The sequence below is a fragment of the Protopterus annectens genome, chromosome 8.part1 (assembly GCF_019279795.1).
Source record: "Protopterus annectens isolate FY-2018-M chromosome 8.part1, PAN1.0, whole genome shotgun sequence".
Taxonomy (NCBI): Eukaryota; Metazoa; Chordata; order Ceratodontiformes; family Protopteridae; genus Protopterus; species Protopterus annectens.
In genome coordinates this window covers 395,016,976-395,033,024 of record NC_056742.1, presented here as the reverse complement: position 1 = coordinate 395,033,024, position 16,049 = coordinate 395,016,976, and the positions used below count along the sequence as shown (strand labels likewise).

The window sequence follows — 16,049 nt, the reverse complement described above, 5'->3', positions numbered from 1 at the left end:
CGTCTGTGTACACGAGGCAGTTGCTGCATTGCCCCAAGATGCCCTGATTCATCAGGTAGACAGGAGAAATCACCGGGAGCTGACCCTTAGACATGCCTGGATAGGTGCTTTTTTATTAAGTACTAAAAACTGCTTTCCTCTAGACAAGTGTGGAAAGTTGAGTGCTGTAGTAATTTGCAGCTTATTTAGTGCTTACAATGAGTTCTGAACAAGTGCTGAGTTTAAAGAAACAGATTTTAGTGCTGAAACTAGAAAACTGGCTAGTTCTAAGAAACAAAATTAAGCTAGAAGGCTTCCCACCAACACAGAAAGGCTTGGGGGCTCAGAAGCCTACAAACAGTCTAGACCACTTACAGGAAAGGCAGGAAACAAGCTTAAAAAAATATTTTTTCTTTTCCCAGATGCTCTCTTTGTACACAGTAGGAGTGCCTGAAATCAGAATATGATCCCACTGCACTCAGTTGAGTGAGCAAATGAGATGGGCCCAGAAGGAGTATCCAAACACAAATTTACAAGAGGGGTGGGCAGTTTCAAAGCCACCAAGATTAACACCAAAACAAAAACATGGAGGGTGAGTGGGGAACTAACTGAAGAATGAGAGTCATAACTTCCAGTTCAGTTAATATTCAATGCAACACAAATAAATCAATTAAAATGCGGTATTATTTGAAAAAAGTGCAGATAAAAGGTACTTAAATTATCTTATACGTCCAGTTGAATACAGCTAGATCTTAGCCGGCCAAAGCTGAGGTTTTACTGAAAAGGGCCATGAGCCAGTACACTTACCTGGTTAACAGAGGTAAGTGGATAAGAGAGAACACTGAATAAGGCTATCTAAAGTTAGCAGCACGCTTTCCTTCTTTTTGTTCTTTTTACTGGTTTGTGTTTCTTTGGATTACTTTGAAACTTTCATCCTTGGAAACAAAAGCAGTTAATACAAGTGGACAGATGTTCATCGTGTTACCCTGCTGCAGTCATCACACTTGGGTTATCCTGTCGTCAGGCGGCCCCGCAGTCGGCCGGAATTCCAAAGTCTTGGTCCGGCGTCGGTTGCTGTCGCTTCTTCCCTGATGTCAGTGCGCCAGGGGTATATATATATTGCAACTGACGCCATTTTCTTCAGTCTTTCTTGCCGCGCGGTGCCCGAAGCAGAAGCAGTTCGCAAGTGCCGGTTGGCCGACTCCTGAGATATTCGAATTTCAGACCGAAGTCTTCTATAAAGCTAAGTACCCAGTTGGTTAAACTTTTCTTGCCTCAGACCGATGTCAGAAAAAGTTAACAATTGTATTTCTTGTGGGAAGCAAATACCTCATAAGGATTTTCATTCTTATTGCATACCTTGCCTAGGCCCAGACCATGACGTCACTAGTTGTCGTTTTTGTGCTAGGTTTAATAAACGTACTATTAAAAGACGCTTTGATTTCGCGTGACACTACTTCGGTAGAAAATTTAATTACAGTATGCCGTCGGAGCAACCGACTACCGGTGTGCACAAAAAACGCAAGGATAAGGACAAACCGCCCAGGCCTAAGCCAGATTCCGAGGCCTCGGCTGTTCCGGTCTCCGGTTCTCCGGTCCTCAGTGAGGCTCCGACGCAGCCCCTGACTACCGCAGATCTGGAACCCGAGACCGCTTCGGAACTTTTGGCGGAATGTACCAGGCCGACGCAACCATTTTGTTCAGGCCCTACCGACATTGCTGATAAAGATGTCAGTGCTGCAGAAACGCCATCGGTTTCTGAAGGCATTTTCAGACCGACACTCATCATTAAAACGTATCCTAAGACAAAGACTCCTATTAAATCTAAAAGGACTGCACTTCAGTCCCCTGTTCAAGGCCCCATGCCTAAGAAACAGATGCTCAAAATGGCTGAAGATTTGATCTCTTTAATCAGGGGTTCCCAGCCTCCTCCTGACAAAAGGTGTAGACGAGGAAGATTATGCATCCTCTGAACAAGTGTCCATTTCTTCAGCCTCCTCTGAAGACCAAGATTACTCCTTCTCCCCTTATGAAGATTCTGATGCTGAGGATTCCATTCCCTCAGCTTCTCCTCCTGAAGACTACTCCTTTGGGGAAACTTTACACACTATGAGGGAACATTTCCACTGGGAAGGTCAGGACTACTCTGACTCGAAGAAAAGGCTCAGAGAGTTTCTTTTACTCCCCCAGCACAGACCACTTGCCATCCCACCCGTGTTAGACATTGTGGGCAATGTTTACTTAGAATCCAGTTTGAACCCAGACTCTGTACCTCCTGCTCCGGCCAAGCCTGACATACTATAGAGTGCCTGATTCCCACAAATTTCTATAGAAAAGTCCTGTTGCTGACCCATAGACAATCTCCCAGGGTCCCAAAGGGGCTAAGGCTTCTATGGCTAAAAATCATGTACCCTCTGAAAGAGATTCCAGAGCGCTAGACAGGTGGGGGAAAAAGGTTTACACCTCAGCCACTCTAGCTATGAGGGCACTAAATTGCCAATTTCACATGCTTAAGTATCAGCAATTTCTAATCTCTCAGTTAAAGCAAAGAATCACCACTCTCCCTCAACAGTCTGAATTGAAAGAAATGCAGGATCTGTTGCATGCAACTGAACAGGTGGGCAAACACATCTTACAATGTGGGTTTGATTCTCTGGAGGCCTCCTGCAGAGCAGCTGTCACTGGGTCTGTTATACGTAGGCATGCTTGGTTAAAGGAACAAACTCTGCCTGATCATGTTAAAGCAAAGCTTCTAGATGCTCCCTTACAGCAGGATGTTCTTTTTGGAGTTAAAGCAGAAGTCATCTTAAAGAAAATGGAGGATAAGGCAAAATCTATGCAGACATTCAATGATTTCCTACAGGTACAGCCCCCTCGCTTCAGCAGAAACTGGCCAACAAAAAATTGGTCCTTTCCAGCTACTGACAGACCACAGAGGGGTAAATGCAGACGTCCAAGAGGCAGATGACAACCACAAACCCAGTACAAACCTCGCCAATGGGGCACTACAACACAGAAGGGAGGAGAAGACCGGTCCCAATCTACCAGAAGGCAAACTCAATGACTTGAACCTCATCCGGCCAAGCAACTCTCTCTTGGCAGCCCCCTTGGGAGGAAAACTCGCACTTTTTTCAGACAACTGACACATTGTCACAAAGGACAAATGGGTCCTAGACATAATTTTACGAGGATACAGATTCCATTTTCACACCTTACCAATGAAAAGAGGAATGCCAAACCTGCCACAAAATCAATGGGTAGAGGCACAAAAGCAAATTACAGCTCTCATGGACATGAGAGCCATTCAACTGGTACCTACTCGAGAGCAAGGTCAAGGATTTTACTCAAGACTCTTTCTAGTGCCCAGAAAGGACAATGCCTGGAGACCTATTCTGGACCTTTCAATTTTAAACACATTCTTACAATTACCCAAATTCAAGATGCTAACACTACAGCAGCTTCTTCCCATGTTGGGCAAGGAGGTATGTCCCTATCAGACAAAGTTGCAGAAGATACCTCCGTTTCATTGCAGGTTCAACCCATTACCAATTCTCTGCACTGCCCTTTGGCTTATCTACTGCACCCAGAGTCTTCACTAAATGCCTGGCACCAGTAATTGCATAATGCAGACAAAGAGGCATTCAAATATACCCATACCTGGACGACTGCCTCATCCAAGCAGAAAGCAAGGACATGCTCTTACATCATCTGGCTTTTGTAAAACATCTACTAAACTGCCTGGGGTACATAGTAAACGAAAAGAAGTCAAAACTAGTACCCTCACAAAATATGACATTCTTGGGTGCCAGCTTGAACACAACGACCCAGAAGGCTTATCTGACGCCAGACAAGCAACTACAACTGACTCAATATTTCAAAACAATGGCAACAAAGACCCAATTAACTACAAGAAATATTCTGCAGGCTTTGGGCTTTATGGCATCTTGCATACTACTAATACCATTTGCAAAGCTGCATATGCGGAAATTACAGTGGTACCTAAAAAGCGTATGGTCTCAACACAGCCACAGCTTGGACACAATGATATCTCTCATTCCCTGCCTACAACAGGAGTTTCTATGGTGGTCACAGGCATGTCACCTCAACAAGGGTCAGCCGTTCACCTTGCCCCCAGCCAGGCAAACTATCACAACAGATGCATCAGATTACGCCTGGGGGGCACACATGACAGGACAGTGCGTTCAAGGCGTATGGACTGCAGATCAAAGGAATCTGCACATCAATCAAAAAGAGATGCTAGCTGTACAGAAAGCTCTGACAGCCTTCAAGAATCTATTACATCCAAGACAACTTACAATAAAGACGGACAACACCACAGTAATGTGGTACATAAACAAACAAGGGAGTACTCACTCCTACCCTCTATGCAGGCAAGCAGTGATCTTATGGAACACAGCTCTGGCTTACCAAGTTCAGTTACAAGCTCAATTCCTGCCAGGAAAGAAGAACACGTTGGCAGACGACCTCAGCAGAAACATCATGGATCCCCACGAGTGGAAACTAGATCCACAAGTATTTACAATGATAACTCAAAAATGGGGCCTTACAGACCTAGACCTTTTTGCCAGTCCTCAAAACTATCATATAACAAAATTTTGTACAAGGACACTTCACTTGGGGTTGGGCGGGTGGCTAAATGGCTAAGATGTTTGCCTTACAAACACAGGGTGCAGGATTTGAATCTCACAAGGGATAATTGGCTGGGCTTAAAATGGCTCGCAAGGGCAGTTAGCTTAGTACTAAACTATGAACCTATGAACCATCAAGCTTGGAAAGTAGACGCACTCTCTTTCAGTTGGAAAAACCTGACAGCATATGCCTTCCCTCCATTGCCTCTCCTCACAAAGGTGCTTCTAAAAGTCAAAAAGGAGAGACCATGACTGATTCTCATAGCCCCAGACTGGCCACGCCAGCACTGGTACCCACTATTGAGAAATATGGCCCACGGCCCACCTTGGATCTTACCACAAATTACCCATTTGCTCACACAACAAAATAATCAGATTCTTCACAGCCAACTCAAAACCTTAAATCTGGCAGCATGGCAAATCACCTAAGCATCCAGCCAGCTCCTCTTTTCCAAGCAGTTATGGATGTTATTCTGGAAGCTAGGAGGCCAAGCACCAGGAAGGCTTATTCGGACAAATGGAAAAGGTTTTGTGCCTGGAACCAAGCTAAAGGCCAAGACAGATTTCAGCCTCACATGCCTCACATTCTACAGTACTTAAATGAGATGTTGCACAAAGGACATTCCTTCTCCTCCATTAAAATCCATGCTTCAGCCATTTCAGCCCACTACAACACGGATCCACCCTTATTTTCACATCCACTTCTAAGGCAGTTCCTCAGAGAGGCAAAAAACATTAGGACCCCCAGGAGAGCACCTACACCAACATGGGACCTCAATTTTGTTCTGGAAAAACTAACGCTACCTCCCTTTGAACCAGCTTTCTCTGCAGATCTTCAGTTCCTATCATGGAAGACTGCCCTGCTGCTAGCAATAACTTCAGCTAGAAGAGTCTCAGAGCTGTAGGCACTAATGGCAGTGGAACCTTTCCTCATTTTTCATCAAGACAGAGTTTCTCTAAGAACTAATCCTTCCTTTATGCCTGAGGTGGTTTCCAGTGTGGCTTTAAATCAAACCATCCACTTACCCACCTTCTTTCCAAATCCACAGAACAAAGGTGAGAGACTCCTGCATTCCTTGGACATTCACAGGCAACTTCGTTACTACTTGGACAAAACCAAGGCTTTCAGAAAATCTGACCAGCTCTTTGTATCCTATGCTACAGCTTCACAAGGGAAGGCTGTTTCAAAACAAACCATTTCCAAATGGATAGGACATGGCATACGTTTCTGCTATACCCATCATGGAAAACCAGTTCCTGCTACCATTAGGCCCCACTCTACCAGGGCAAAAGCTACATCTACAGCTTTTCTCAGGGGAGTTCCAACCAAGGAGATTTTGGAAGCTGCAACTTGGAGTTCAGTACACACCTTTACCAAACACTATCACTTACCACTTTACTCTAAGACTAGGGCAGGCTTCGCCATTGCAGTTCTGCAGGGCCTTATAGCCTCCTCCAACCCTCTCTGATTCCTCCACCCATCCTTAGCTTTGGGATTCAACCCAAGTGTGATGACTGCAGCAGGGTAACATGATGAACATAGTACAGTTTTGTACCTACCATAAATGTAGATGTTCGAGTGTACACCCTGCTGCAGTCCAGGTTACCCTCCCTCCATCCCCTCTGAACTAACTGGCTAAAATCTCTACAATACCTTCCTGATGTATTTGCTTATAGCTGGAAGGATTTTGTGTTTGTGCAAAATTTACTCAATTTGGTACTAATTACTGACCACCTTTTTGGGGGCACCTGACATCTGGGACAAGAAAAACTGAAGCAAATGGCGTCGGTTGCAATATATATACCCCTTGCGCACTGATGTCAGGGAAGAAGCACAACAACTGACGCCAGACCAAGACTTTGGAATTCCGGCTGACTGCGGGACCGCCTGATGACAGGATAACCCAAGTGTGATGACTGCAGCAGGGTGTACACTCGAACATCTACATTTATGGTAGGTACAAAACTGTACTTTATCCTCTTTCAGACTGTTAAAACAGCTCCATCTCTCAAGTATAGGTGCAGGCCCCTCACTTCACAACTAGAAAAGGAGAGAGGTATATGATTTAAGGCAGTTTATTTTACCTCTGAGCCATTGGCAAAATGTGTATATTACACACCAGAGGCAGCTTGTGCTATACAAGACCAAGGTATTAAGCAACAGTGTATGAGCTGACAAATGGAGGAAAGCTGCAGAGCAAAACAAAAGAAGACACACACAAAACAAAACAGATTAATGCACAGTCGACTCACTGCTGCTAAATCAGTACTGAAAATAATCATTTTTAATGTGCAGAGTCTTAATCTTAGTACCAGTGGTGGCCACACGATGGTGACCTACCACAACTGATTCAAGTACATGCCCAGATGAGCTAACTTTTGTGATGTGGAAAACTGAGGGGGGCGTGGGGGTGGAGTCAAGTTCAACAGTAAATAAGCAAGGAAGAAGCATCTAATGCAAATATTATGTCTGAGAACAACAATCATAGTATCTGGGATGTATAGCAACGATCCTAGTATCTGGGGTGTAAGTCTACTGACTTTTATTTGATGGAGGGCTGCAAGTATTCTAGCTGTAGTTAGTGGTTCAGATTTTAATTTACCACATGTGCCTTCAGAATATGTTTCTCTCTGTGAATTGCTTAGCATAGGGGAGGGGCAAGATTTCCTGAATATAATATAAGGGGGAGATGAGAATTGTCTGACCTTAGGTCCTGTGCGACAGAATAAAAAAAAAGGAGACATTAGCAGTACAATGAGTTAACTGCTTGAAGGAAGAGGAGCCAAGGGAATATATTTAGACTCTGATACAGCAGGTAAAATAGGTAATGGCGTACACACCTTGATAAAGAAAATACAAGAATGGGAAAAGTGAGAAAAAAAACTTGCAACAGAAGCACATTTCCGGAGATAACCTTGAAATGCAGACAGTGTAGTTCACAATTTTTGGAGAGTACATGTCATTATGAAGACCACAATTTGTGGTATAATATTGACCAAAGCACTTTTGTAAACAATGAAAATTAATATTACATTGTAATTGGTTGTTTAAGAACAGTGCAAAAACTTGTTGGTTCCATTGACAAAAGCACCTGTGCCCCAAGTGGTACCAGCTGTGTAATGTGTACCTGCAGTACTGTTCCTTGCTGTTAGCTGAGAAGATGATACTGCAGTGAAGGTGGATGTTCTTCGTGTTTCACTGTTACAGTCATCACACTTGGGTTATCTGCCTGCAGGTAGCCCTCAGTCGGCCCAAATACCAGAGTCTTGGGATTTCTGCGTCGGATGCTGTCACCTCTTCCATGACGTCAGGTCGTCAGGGGTATAAAACATGCAGCCAACGCCATTACATCAGCTTTTCTTGCCACGTGGACGCCCAAAGCAGAAGCAGTTCGCAAGTGCCGGTCGGCCACTACCTGAAATTTTCGTTTTTTGAGTTTTCAGACCTGAAGTCTTCTAAAGCTAAGTACCCCGTTGGGGATCCTTTTTTCTTGCTCTAACCGATATCAGAAAAAGTTAATTGTCTTGCCTGTGGAAAGCAAATACCTCACAGAGATTTTCATTCTTACTGCATCATCTGTTTAAGCCCAGATCACGACGTTCCCCGCTGTAGGTTTTGTGCCTTGTTTTAACGCCCGAAGTATTCATCGGGCTATCGTTGTTGCTAAATTCTTTCGCTCTCATTTTCCGAAATGACTTCCATAAGCCATCCGACTGTCGATCTTCTGAAAAACGTAAGGTTAAAGACAGAGACAGACCACATCGGTCCAAAACTGCCGACGACGCTTCCATTCAGCTAGTCACCAGTTCACCGGTACACAGTGAGGCGCTTTCACAGCCCCTGATACCTGCTTCTACAGATTCGCAGGCCTCTGCTGAGACCCATTCGGAGTCCAGTATGCCATGAGTTGCTTCTTCATCTGTGGAACCTGTGGATATCTCTACCTTGGATGGGTCCGGAGCCGCTGTGCAGGCACCTGCTTCTGAGGGTGTATTCCGACCTTCCCATTTTCGCATTAAACCGACAGCTTCATTTTTTACTAAAAATACCGAGTTTCTCAGGCCAAAGTTTGCACGACCCTTAGAAAACCGATGACCAAATTGCATGCTCCAGCTCCCTTGCCACAGAAACAAATGATTAGAATGGCTGAAGACCTTATAAGTTTAATTAGGGGAAGCCAGCCTTCCCCCTCTAAAAGACAAATAATTGATTTTCCTTCTGATTCTACAGACCATGAGTCCGATGACTCTGATCCCCCTGATTACCAGGACACATATCCTTATCTACCTATGAGGATTCAGATGCAGAGGATTCCATTCCTTCTGCCTCCCCTCCAGAGGACTTTTCTTTTGGTGAAACGTTGCATACTTTGAGAGCATTTCCACTGGGAATGCCAGGACTACCCTCAGTCCAAAAAGAGACACTGAGAATTTTTAGATGTGTCCCAGCACAGGCCTCTAGCTGTACCCCCTGTCCTGGACATTATAGATGTTTTCATGGAATCCAGTCTTCCTCCTGATACTTTACCACCAGCTCCTAGAAAGCCTGACAGGTACTACAGAGTACCTGACTCTCACAAATTTCTCTTTAAGAATCCCTCTGCGGATTCAGAGACCATTTCCCAGGGACTTAAGGCATTAAGGCTACTGCAACCAAAACACCCTACCCCTTCGGACAGGGATTCTAGACCTTTAGACAGATGGGGTAAGAAGGTGTATACTTTTGCAACTGTTGCCATCAGGGCTTTGAATTACCAGTTTCACATGTTGAAATACCAGCAGCATATTATGGAACTAATTAAACAAAAAATGCTGTTGCTTCCAGATTGTACAGAAAATAAAGATTAACAACAGCTAATGCATTCTGCAAACCAAGTTAGTAAACATACTTTGCAGTGTGGTTTTGATGCCTAGCATCTTGCAGGGCTGCTGTCACTGGGTCTGTACTGAGAAGGCATGCTTGGCTGAAGCAGCAAATCTTGCCAGACCATGTCAAAGCAAAATTATTAGATGCTCCATTAAACCAGGAAAAATTGGCACAAAAGCAGAAGAAGATTTTAAAACGATGGAGGAAAAAGCTAAATTTATGCAAACAGTTAAAGATTTTTTTTACAGGTGCAGCCACCTAGATTCAGTAGGCATTGGCCTTCTTAAAAAAACTGGTCCATTCTCAGTCCAAACCCAGGAGCAACAAGCCACCAAGACTACAGTCTCAGGGTATGCAGAGATCTAAACAATGTAGTCCCCCCTCCTTTAAAACAGGGAGTGGTAAGCCAACCCCTATGGGAAAAGTTCACAATGACTTGTCTACCTTCCTTCCCAACAAAGCGCAAGTACTTGCACCCCTAGGAGGAAAACTTGCCCTGCATGCACAAAACTGGATGTCCATTACCCAGGACCGGTGGGTACCTAGACATTGTATCCCGGGGATACAGATTCTACTTCTATTCACTGCCAACTCCAAGCAGGTTGCCAGACCTTCCTCCAAACCAGTGGGCAGAGGCTCAAAAGCGAGTACTTTCTCTTCTCAGTATCAGGGCTATTCAACCTGTGCCTATAGAGCAAAGGGGACAGGGTTTCTACTCCAGACTATTCCTGGTGCCCAGAAAGGAGGGCTCTTGGCACCCTATCCTAGATCTGTCAATTCTCAACACCTTCCTGGTGGTCCCAAAATTCAAAATGTTGACTTTGCAACAGCTTCTTCCTATGCTAACCAAGGACGCCTGGCTAGTCACCCTAGGCTTAAAAGAAGCTTATCTGCACATGCTCATAAGGGAATCTTGCAGGAAATATCTACGTTTCAGGGCAGGCTCTATACACTATCAGTTCTCTGCACTTCCCTTTGGCTTATCTACTGTGCCCATGGTATTTACAAAGTGCCTGGCTCCAGCCATTGCATACTGCAGGCAAAGAAATATTCAAATTTACCCATACTTGGACGATTGCCGGATTTGGGCGGACAGTCAGGAATTGCTACTTCAGCACTTGGCATTTGTAAAGAGGGTTCTAACTTCTCTGGGGTACACCATCAACGAAAAGAAATCACAACTGGTGACCAACCAAAGGATCGTATTCATGGGCGCAAGCTTGAACACAACTTCCCAGATGGCATTCCTCACTCCAGAAAAACAGACTTATTTGACAAACTACTTCAAACTAATGGCCATCAAAACCCAGCTATCTGTAAGGAAAATAATGCAAGCCCTAGGGTTCATGGCCTCATGTATTTTACTAATTCCATATGCAAGACTGCGTATGAGGAAGCTTCAATGCTACTTAAAAAGTCTCTGGTGTCAACATTCTTAGGACCTGGAAACACTGATTCCTATCTTTCCTTGTCTAAAGGCAGAGTTCCTTTGGTGGGCAGAGGCATGCAACCACAACAAGGGACTTCCTTTCACTCAACCCCTCGCCTCCTAAACCCTGATAACAGGAGCATCAGCCTACGCGTGGGGGGCTCACATGGCAGGCAAATGCATTCAAGACAAATGGAAACCAGAACAAATTCCCCTGCATAGCAATCACAAAGAAATGTTAGCTGTACCTTATCCTTCTAGGACAACTCCTGATAAAGACAGGCAACGCCACAGTTATGAGGTACATAAACAAGCAGGGGGGAACTCATTCCTACCCTCTCTGCAGGTTAGCCATGGCCGTGTGGAACACAGCCCTGAGCAACCAAGTGCACCTTCAAGCTCAATTCCTGCCAGGCAAACAATTCACTGGCAGACAACTTAAGCAGAAATCTGCTGGACCCACATGAGTGGAAGCTGGAACCCAACTCATTCAAACTTCTAATCCGCAGGTGGGGGACTCCAGAGGTGGACCTCTTTGCCTCCCATCAAAACCATCAATTGAGCTAATTTTCCACCAGAAATCCCCACAGTCAAGCGTGGAAAGTGGATGACCTATCCTTTACATGGGAAAACCTCTCAATTTATGCCTTCCCCTTCTGCCCCTCCTCTCAAAAGTACTACTCAAGATCAAACAGGACAGGCCAAGGACGATCCTTTTTGCCCAAGACTGGCCACGCCAGCACTGGTACCCACTCATATGCAGTCTGCCAGCAGTGCCACCCTTGCACCTACATCAGACCCCCCCCCCCCGCTGTCCCAGCAGGAAGGACAGATTTTGCATCCACAGTTGCAAACCCTGAACCTTGCAGCCTGGCTTATCCCCTGAATACACCACCAGCAACCCTCAGCAAACAGGTGCTGGACATCATCCTTGAGGCCAGAAGACCTAGTACTAGAAATCCTATTCAGAAAAGTGGAAAAGATATTGTTCTTGGAGCCAGTCTCAAGGAAAGGACACAGCTGTGCCCTCATTACCTCAAATCCCAGATTACCTAGCAGAGCTACTCCACAAAGGCCTATCCTTCTCCTCAATTAAAATTCATGCCTCTGCCATCTCAGCTCACTACAATACTGAGCCACCACTATTTTCTCACCCTCTCATCAAACAGTTCCTGAGAGGAGCTAACAATTTAAGGCCTCTGCAGAGAGCTCCCACCCCTGCCTGGGACCTTAACTTTGTACTAGAGAAGCTCACGCTTCCTCCTTTTGAGCCTGCTGCTACAGCAGAGTTAAAATTCCTCTCCGGAAAACAGCCTTACATCTGCCCATCACTTCAGCAAGAAGAGTGTCTGAGTTACAGGCACTAATGGCTGTGGAGCCCTTCATTATTTTCCATGCGGACAGGGTTTCCCTCAGGACTAACCCATCATTTATGCCCAAGGTGGTATCCAGTGTGGCGTTAAACCAATCCATCCATTTACCAACCTTTTTTTCTAATCCTCCGAATAAAGGGGGAAGGATTTTGCACTCCTTGGACGTGCACAGACAGCTCAGGTTCTACCTTAACAGTACTAAACCTTTCTGAAAATCTGACCAGCTGTTAGTCAGCTTCGTTACGAGGGCAGGGCCATTTCAAAGCAAACCATTTCCAAATGGGTAGCACACTACATCCATTTCCGCTACAAACACCATGGAAAACCTACCCCACAGGGTATCAGAACTCATTCCACTAGGGCTACCTCAACCTCTGCAGCATTCCTCAGGGGAGCCCCTACCAGGGACATCCTGGAAGCTGCAACCTGAAGTTCTGTACATACCCTCACCAAGCATTACCACTTATCTATTTTTTTTCTAAATCTGCTTGTGGCCTTGACCTCAACCAGAAGTGGTGTCAGAGTTGCAAGACCTCATGACTGTTCCACCCTTCTTAGTATTCCACAAAGGGGGAGCCATCACTGATCCCGGGAACTATTGACCTATTAGCCTGGTCTGCAAGGCCATGGAACGTATCATCATGGAACTCATAAACAAAGACATTGGTAACCTCCAAACTTTGGATCCCACCCAGTTCGGGTTTGTGAAAGGCAGATCATGCCTCCTGAACCTGATAGACTTCTTTGAGGCAGTCACCAAAGCCGTAGATGAGGGTGTGGAGCTTCACACAGCCTATCTTGACCTCGCCAAGGCTTTTGACACCATCCCCCATTCTGGAATTCTAGCAAAACTCATTAAACTAGGTATAAATCCCTACGTCACAAGATGGGTTGCCAACTGGCTCACTGACAGAACCCACACTGTAAAAGTTGCAGACTCCAAATCTGACCTCAAAGCAGTGACAAGTGGATTATTACAGGGTTCCATCCTGGGACCTCTCCTGTTTGGTATCTACTTCTCTGAAGTACAGGCCAACACAGAAGGCCTCTGGCTAACGAAGTTTGCAGATGACTGCAAACTAGGAGCCATAGTAAAGTCCCCAAATGATGTGGACATCCTACAGAAGGGCCTCACTGAGACAGATGCCTGGTGTCAGAGCCATGGCCTCAAGCTCAATGCCAATAAGTGCAGTGTCATCCCCTTTGGTAAAAACTCTGTACCCATGAACTGCCACATAAGCAGCAATCTACTTAACACTGAATGCGTGATAAGAGACCTTGGGACCCAGGTGGACAGTAGTCTCTCCTTTGATAGTCACATCGCCACAGTAGTCAGGAAGTTCTTCTACGTGGTACACCTCATCATAAAAGAGTTCTCATCCAGGAAAAAAGAGGTCATTGTTCACTCATTAGACCCATTATAGAGTGCAACGCCCCTTTTGGAATGTACCTTACAAGACATCTGCAGCAGCTGGAAAGGCCACAGAAGTACCTCACAAAGACGGTTACTGGCCTCAAACAAATGCCCTACACTGACCGCCTCAAAAAACTCCAGCTTTACTCCGTAGTCTATCACCTACTCCGAAGTGATCTCTGCCTAACATATAAGCTATGTCAAACTCAGAGCTGTTGGACATGCTACACCTAAAGAAATCCCAATCCCTCCAAGCTACACGCTCTAGGGACCTAAACCTTGTCACCACAATAAACAGGACATGTTGGAGGGATAGATTCCTGTCCCAGAGACTTCCCATACTCTGGAACAGGCTACCCATCTATGTCAAGCAAAGTTCTTCATTAGCACTCTTCAAGAAAAATCTTCATGAGTGGATAGGAAATAGGAAAATCACCCCGGGGATCACTTCTGTGTCTCTGCTCGACAGTGGCACAGGAAAATAACTTTCTTGAGTGGCGTACGCCAGGGAACCCTGTTGGCTAGACTTACATAGGCCCTTGGGCCGATAGCCTAGTACCTACGTATGAACCACACTGATAGGGTTACTCTTGGAACTAACCCCTCCTTCATGCCCAAGTTGGTGAATGACCTTTACGTAAATCAGGCCATCCACCTACCAACCTCCTTTTCTAATCCACAGGGAGACCATGAGAGAGTACTCCATTCCCTGGATGTGTACAGACAACTGTGGTATTATCTGCACAAAACAAAGTCCATCAGGCAAGCTGATCAACTGTTCAGCTCCTTCCATCCTAGGGAAGGCAGTAACTAAACAAACTATCTCAACATGGATTTCCAAAGCTATCACCTTTTGCTACAAACACCATGGGAAATCCCTGCAAGGTACTGTCAAAGCACACTCCACCAGGGCAGTGGCCTCCTCAGGAGCCTTCTTCAGGGGTTTGGATACCTCCACCATACTGGAAGCAACCACTTGGTCATCAGTGCACATCTTCACCAAACACTACAAGTTAGACCACATTTCTAGGGCCAGAGCTGGGTTTGCCAGGGCTATCCTCCATGGATTCCAGGAGAACTCTACTAGGCCACCTCCCCCTTTTTCACAGTAAGCTTTGGCATTCACCCATATGTGATGAATACTACATGTGAATGGAAGGACATAGAAAGGTTGTGTAAAATCTTACCATAACCATAGATGTCCTCCTCTTCCATGTTGTAGTATCCCTTCCCACCAACCTACTCCTCCTGCTATGCAGCATTTCCCTTTCTGGATGGCACAGGGATGGCATTACCCTTGCTAGGACTGGTTCTGACTAGGGCTTACAGTTCTGAGGGCTGGTGTGTGCAGCTGTCACTTTTATGGCCCATGTTCTACTAGCCACGTCAGATGTGTGGCACACCATACAGTGACTGAAATATTTTATATACTGACCGGGCGTTCGGGTAGCAAGACTAGTAAACCCATATGTGATGAGTACTGCAACATGGAAAAGGAGGGACATCTATGGTCATGGTAAGATTTTACATAACTTTTCTTTCTTTCAGTACATGGCATTCTTCAGCTTTCCAGTACTTTCTATCCATATAATTCATTACGTAGTATTCTTCTGCTTTCCCGTACTTCCTCTTTGTGTACTTCAGTACATCGCCTTCCAATACGTGTCAGTGTTAAATGTATTTTGCTTGGTCTTCATTCCTATTTTCCATGGCTTCCTATTGTACTGCTTCCAAAATGTTTATAGTATTACAGTTAGTCTGGGCACCTCAACATACTGCATCGCAATTGACACTTTCTAGTTTGAATGTCTTTAAATCTGGTGCAAGACTTGTCATTTTACTATTTAGGCAAAGTGTATATCTACAAAAATTAAAATTTAAAGCATCTCAAGATTCATGTAGATATGCGCCACATTTATGCCATGTCTTTGTTTTACAGGTTTTTACTTCATCTTTCAGAAAAAACTCAAGGGATTATCGTAACCAATGACAATTTGAAAGAATTTGTCATAGAGTCACCTATATGGAAACATATTATTAAAACAAGGTAATTTTTTCATTTTAACTTTCAGAGTTGTACATGCTTCCATGCTGTCCCTTTCATAAAAGGAAAATGCTATACGAGAAGGGGATAAAATCTCCTTAATAAAGCACATAATTTCCTTAATTATTCAAGTAACGTACACACACTACTACAATGGTCCATGTGATGCTGCCCTTTCTACTTAAAAGTTTTCCTTCTAAATGACGTTTGATTTGATATTTACTTAATTCAAGGTTGTCATTTGGCATTCATTTGTTTAATAAGGTATTTTAACATATTCGTAATGATGAATGC

The 16,049-nt window shown here is 44.7% G+C and overlaps 1 protein-coding gene across 1 annotated transcript in view; it reads left to right on the top strand.

The window, feature by feature from the left end:
- Positions 1-16,049, top strand: part of N4BP1 (NEDD4 binding protein 1) — a 679,137-nt gene that overhangs the window by 518,547 nt on the left and 144,541 nt on the right. Inside the window, exon 9 of the mRNA XM_044081613.1 lies at positions 15,651-15,758. Coding sequence (XP_043937548.1) covers positions 15,651-15,758 — 108 coding nt within the window. The remainder of the gene's footprint in view (positions 1-15,650; positions 15,759-16,049) is intronic.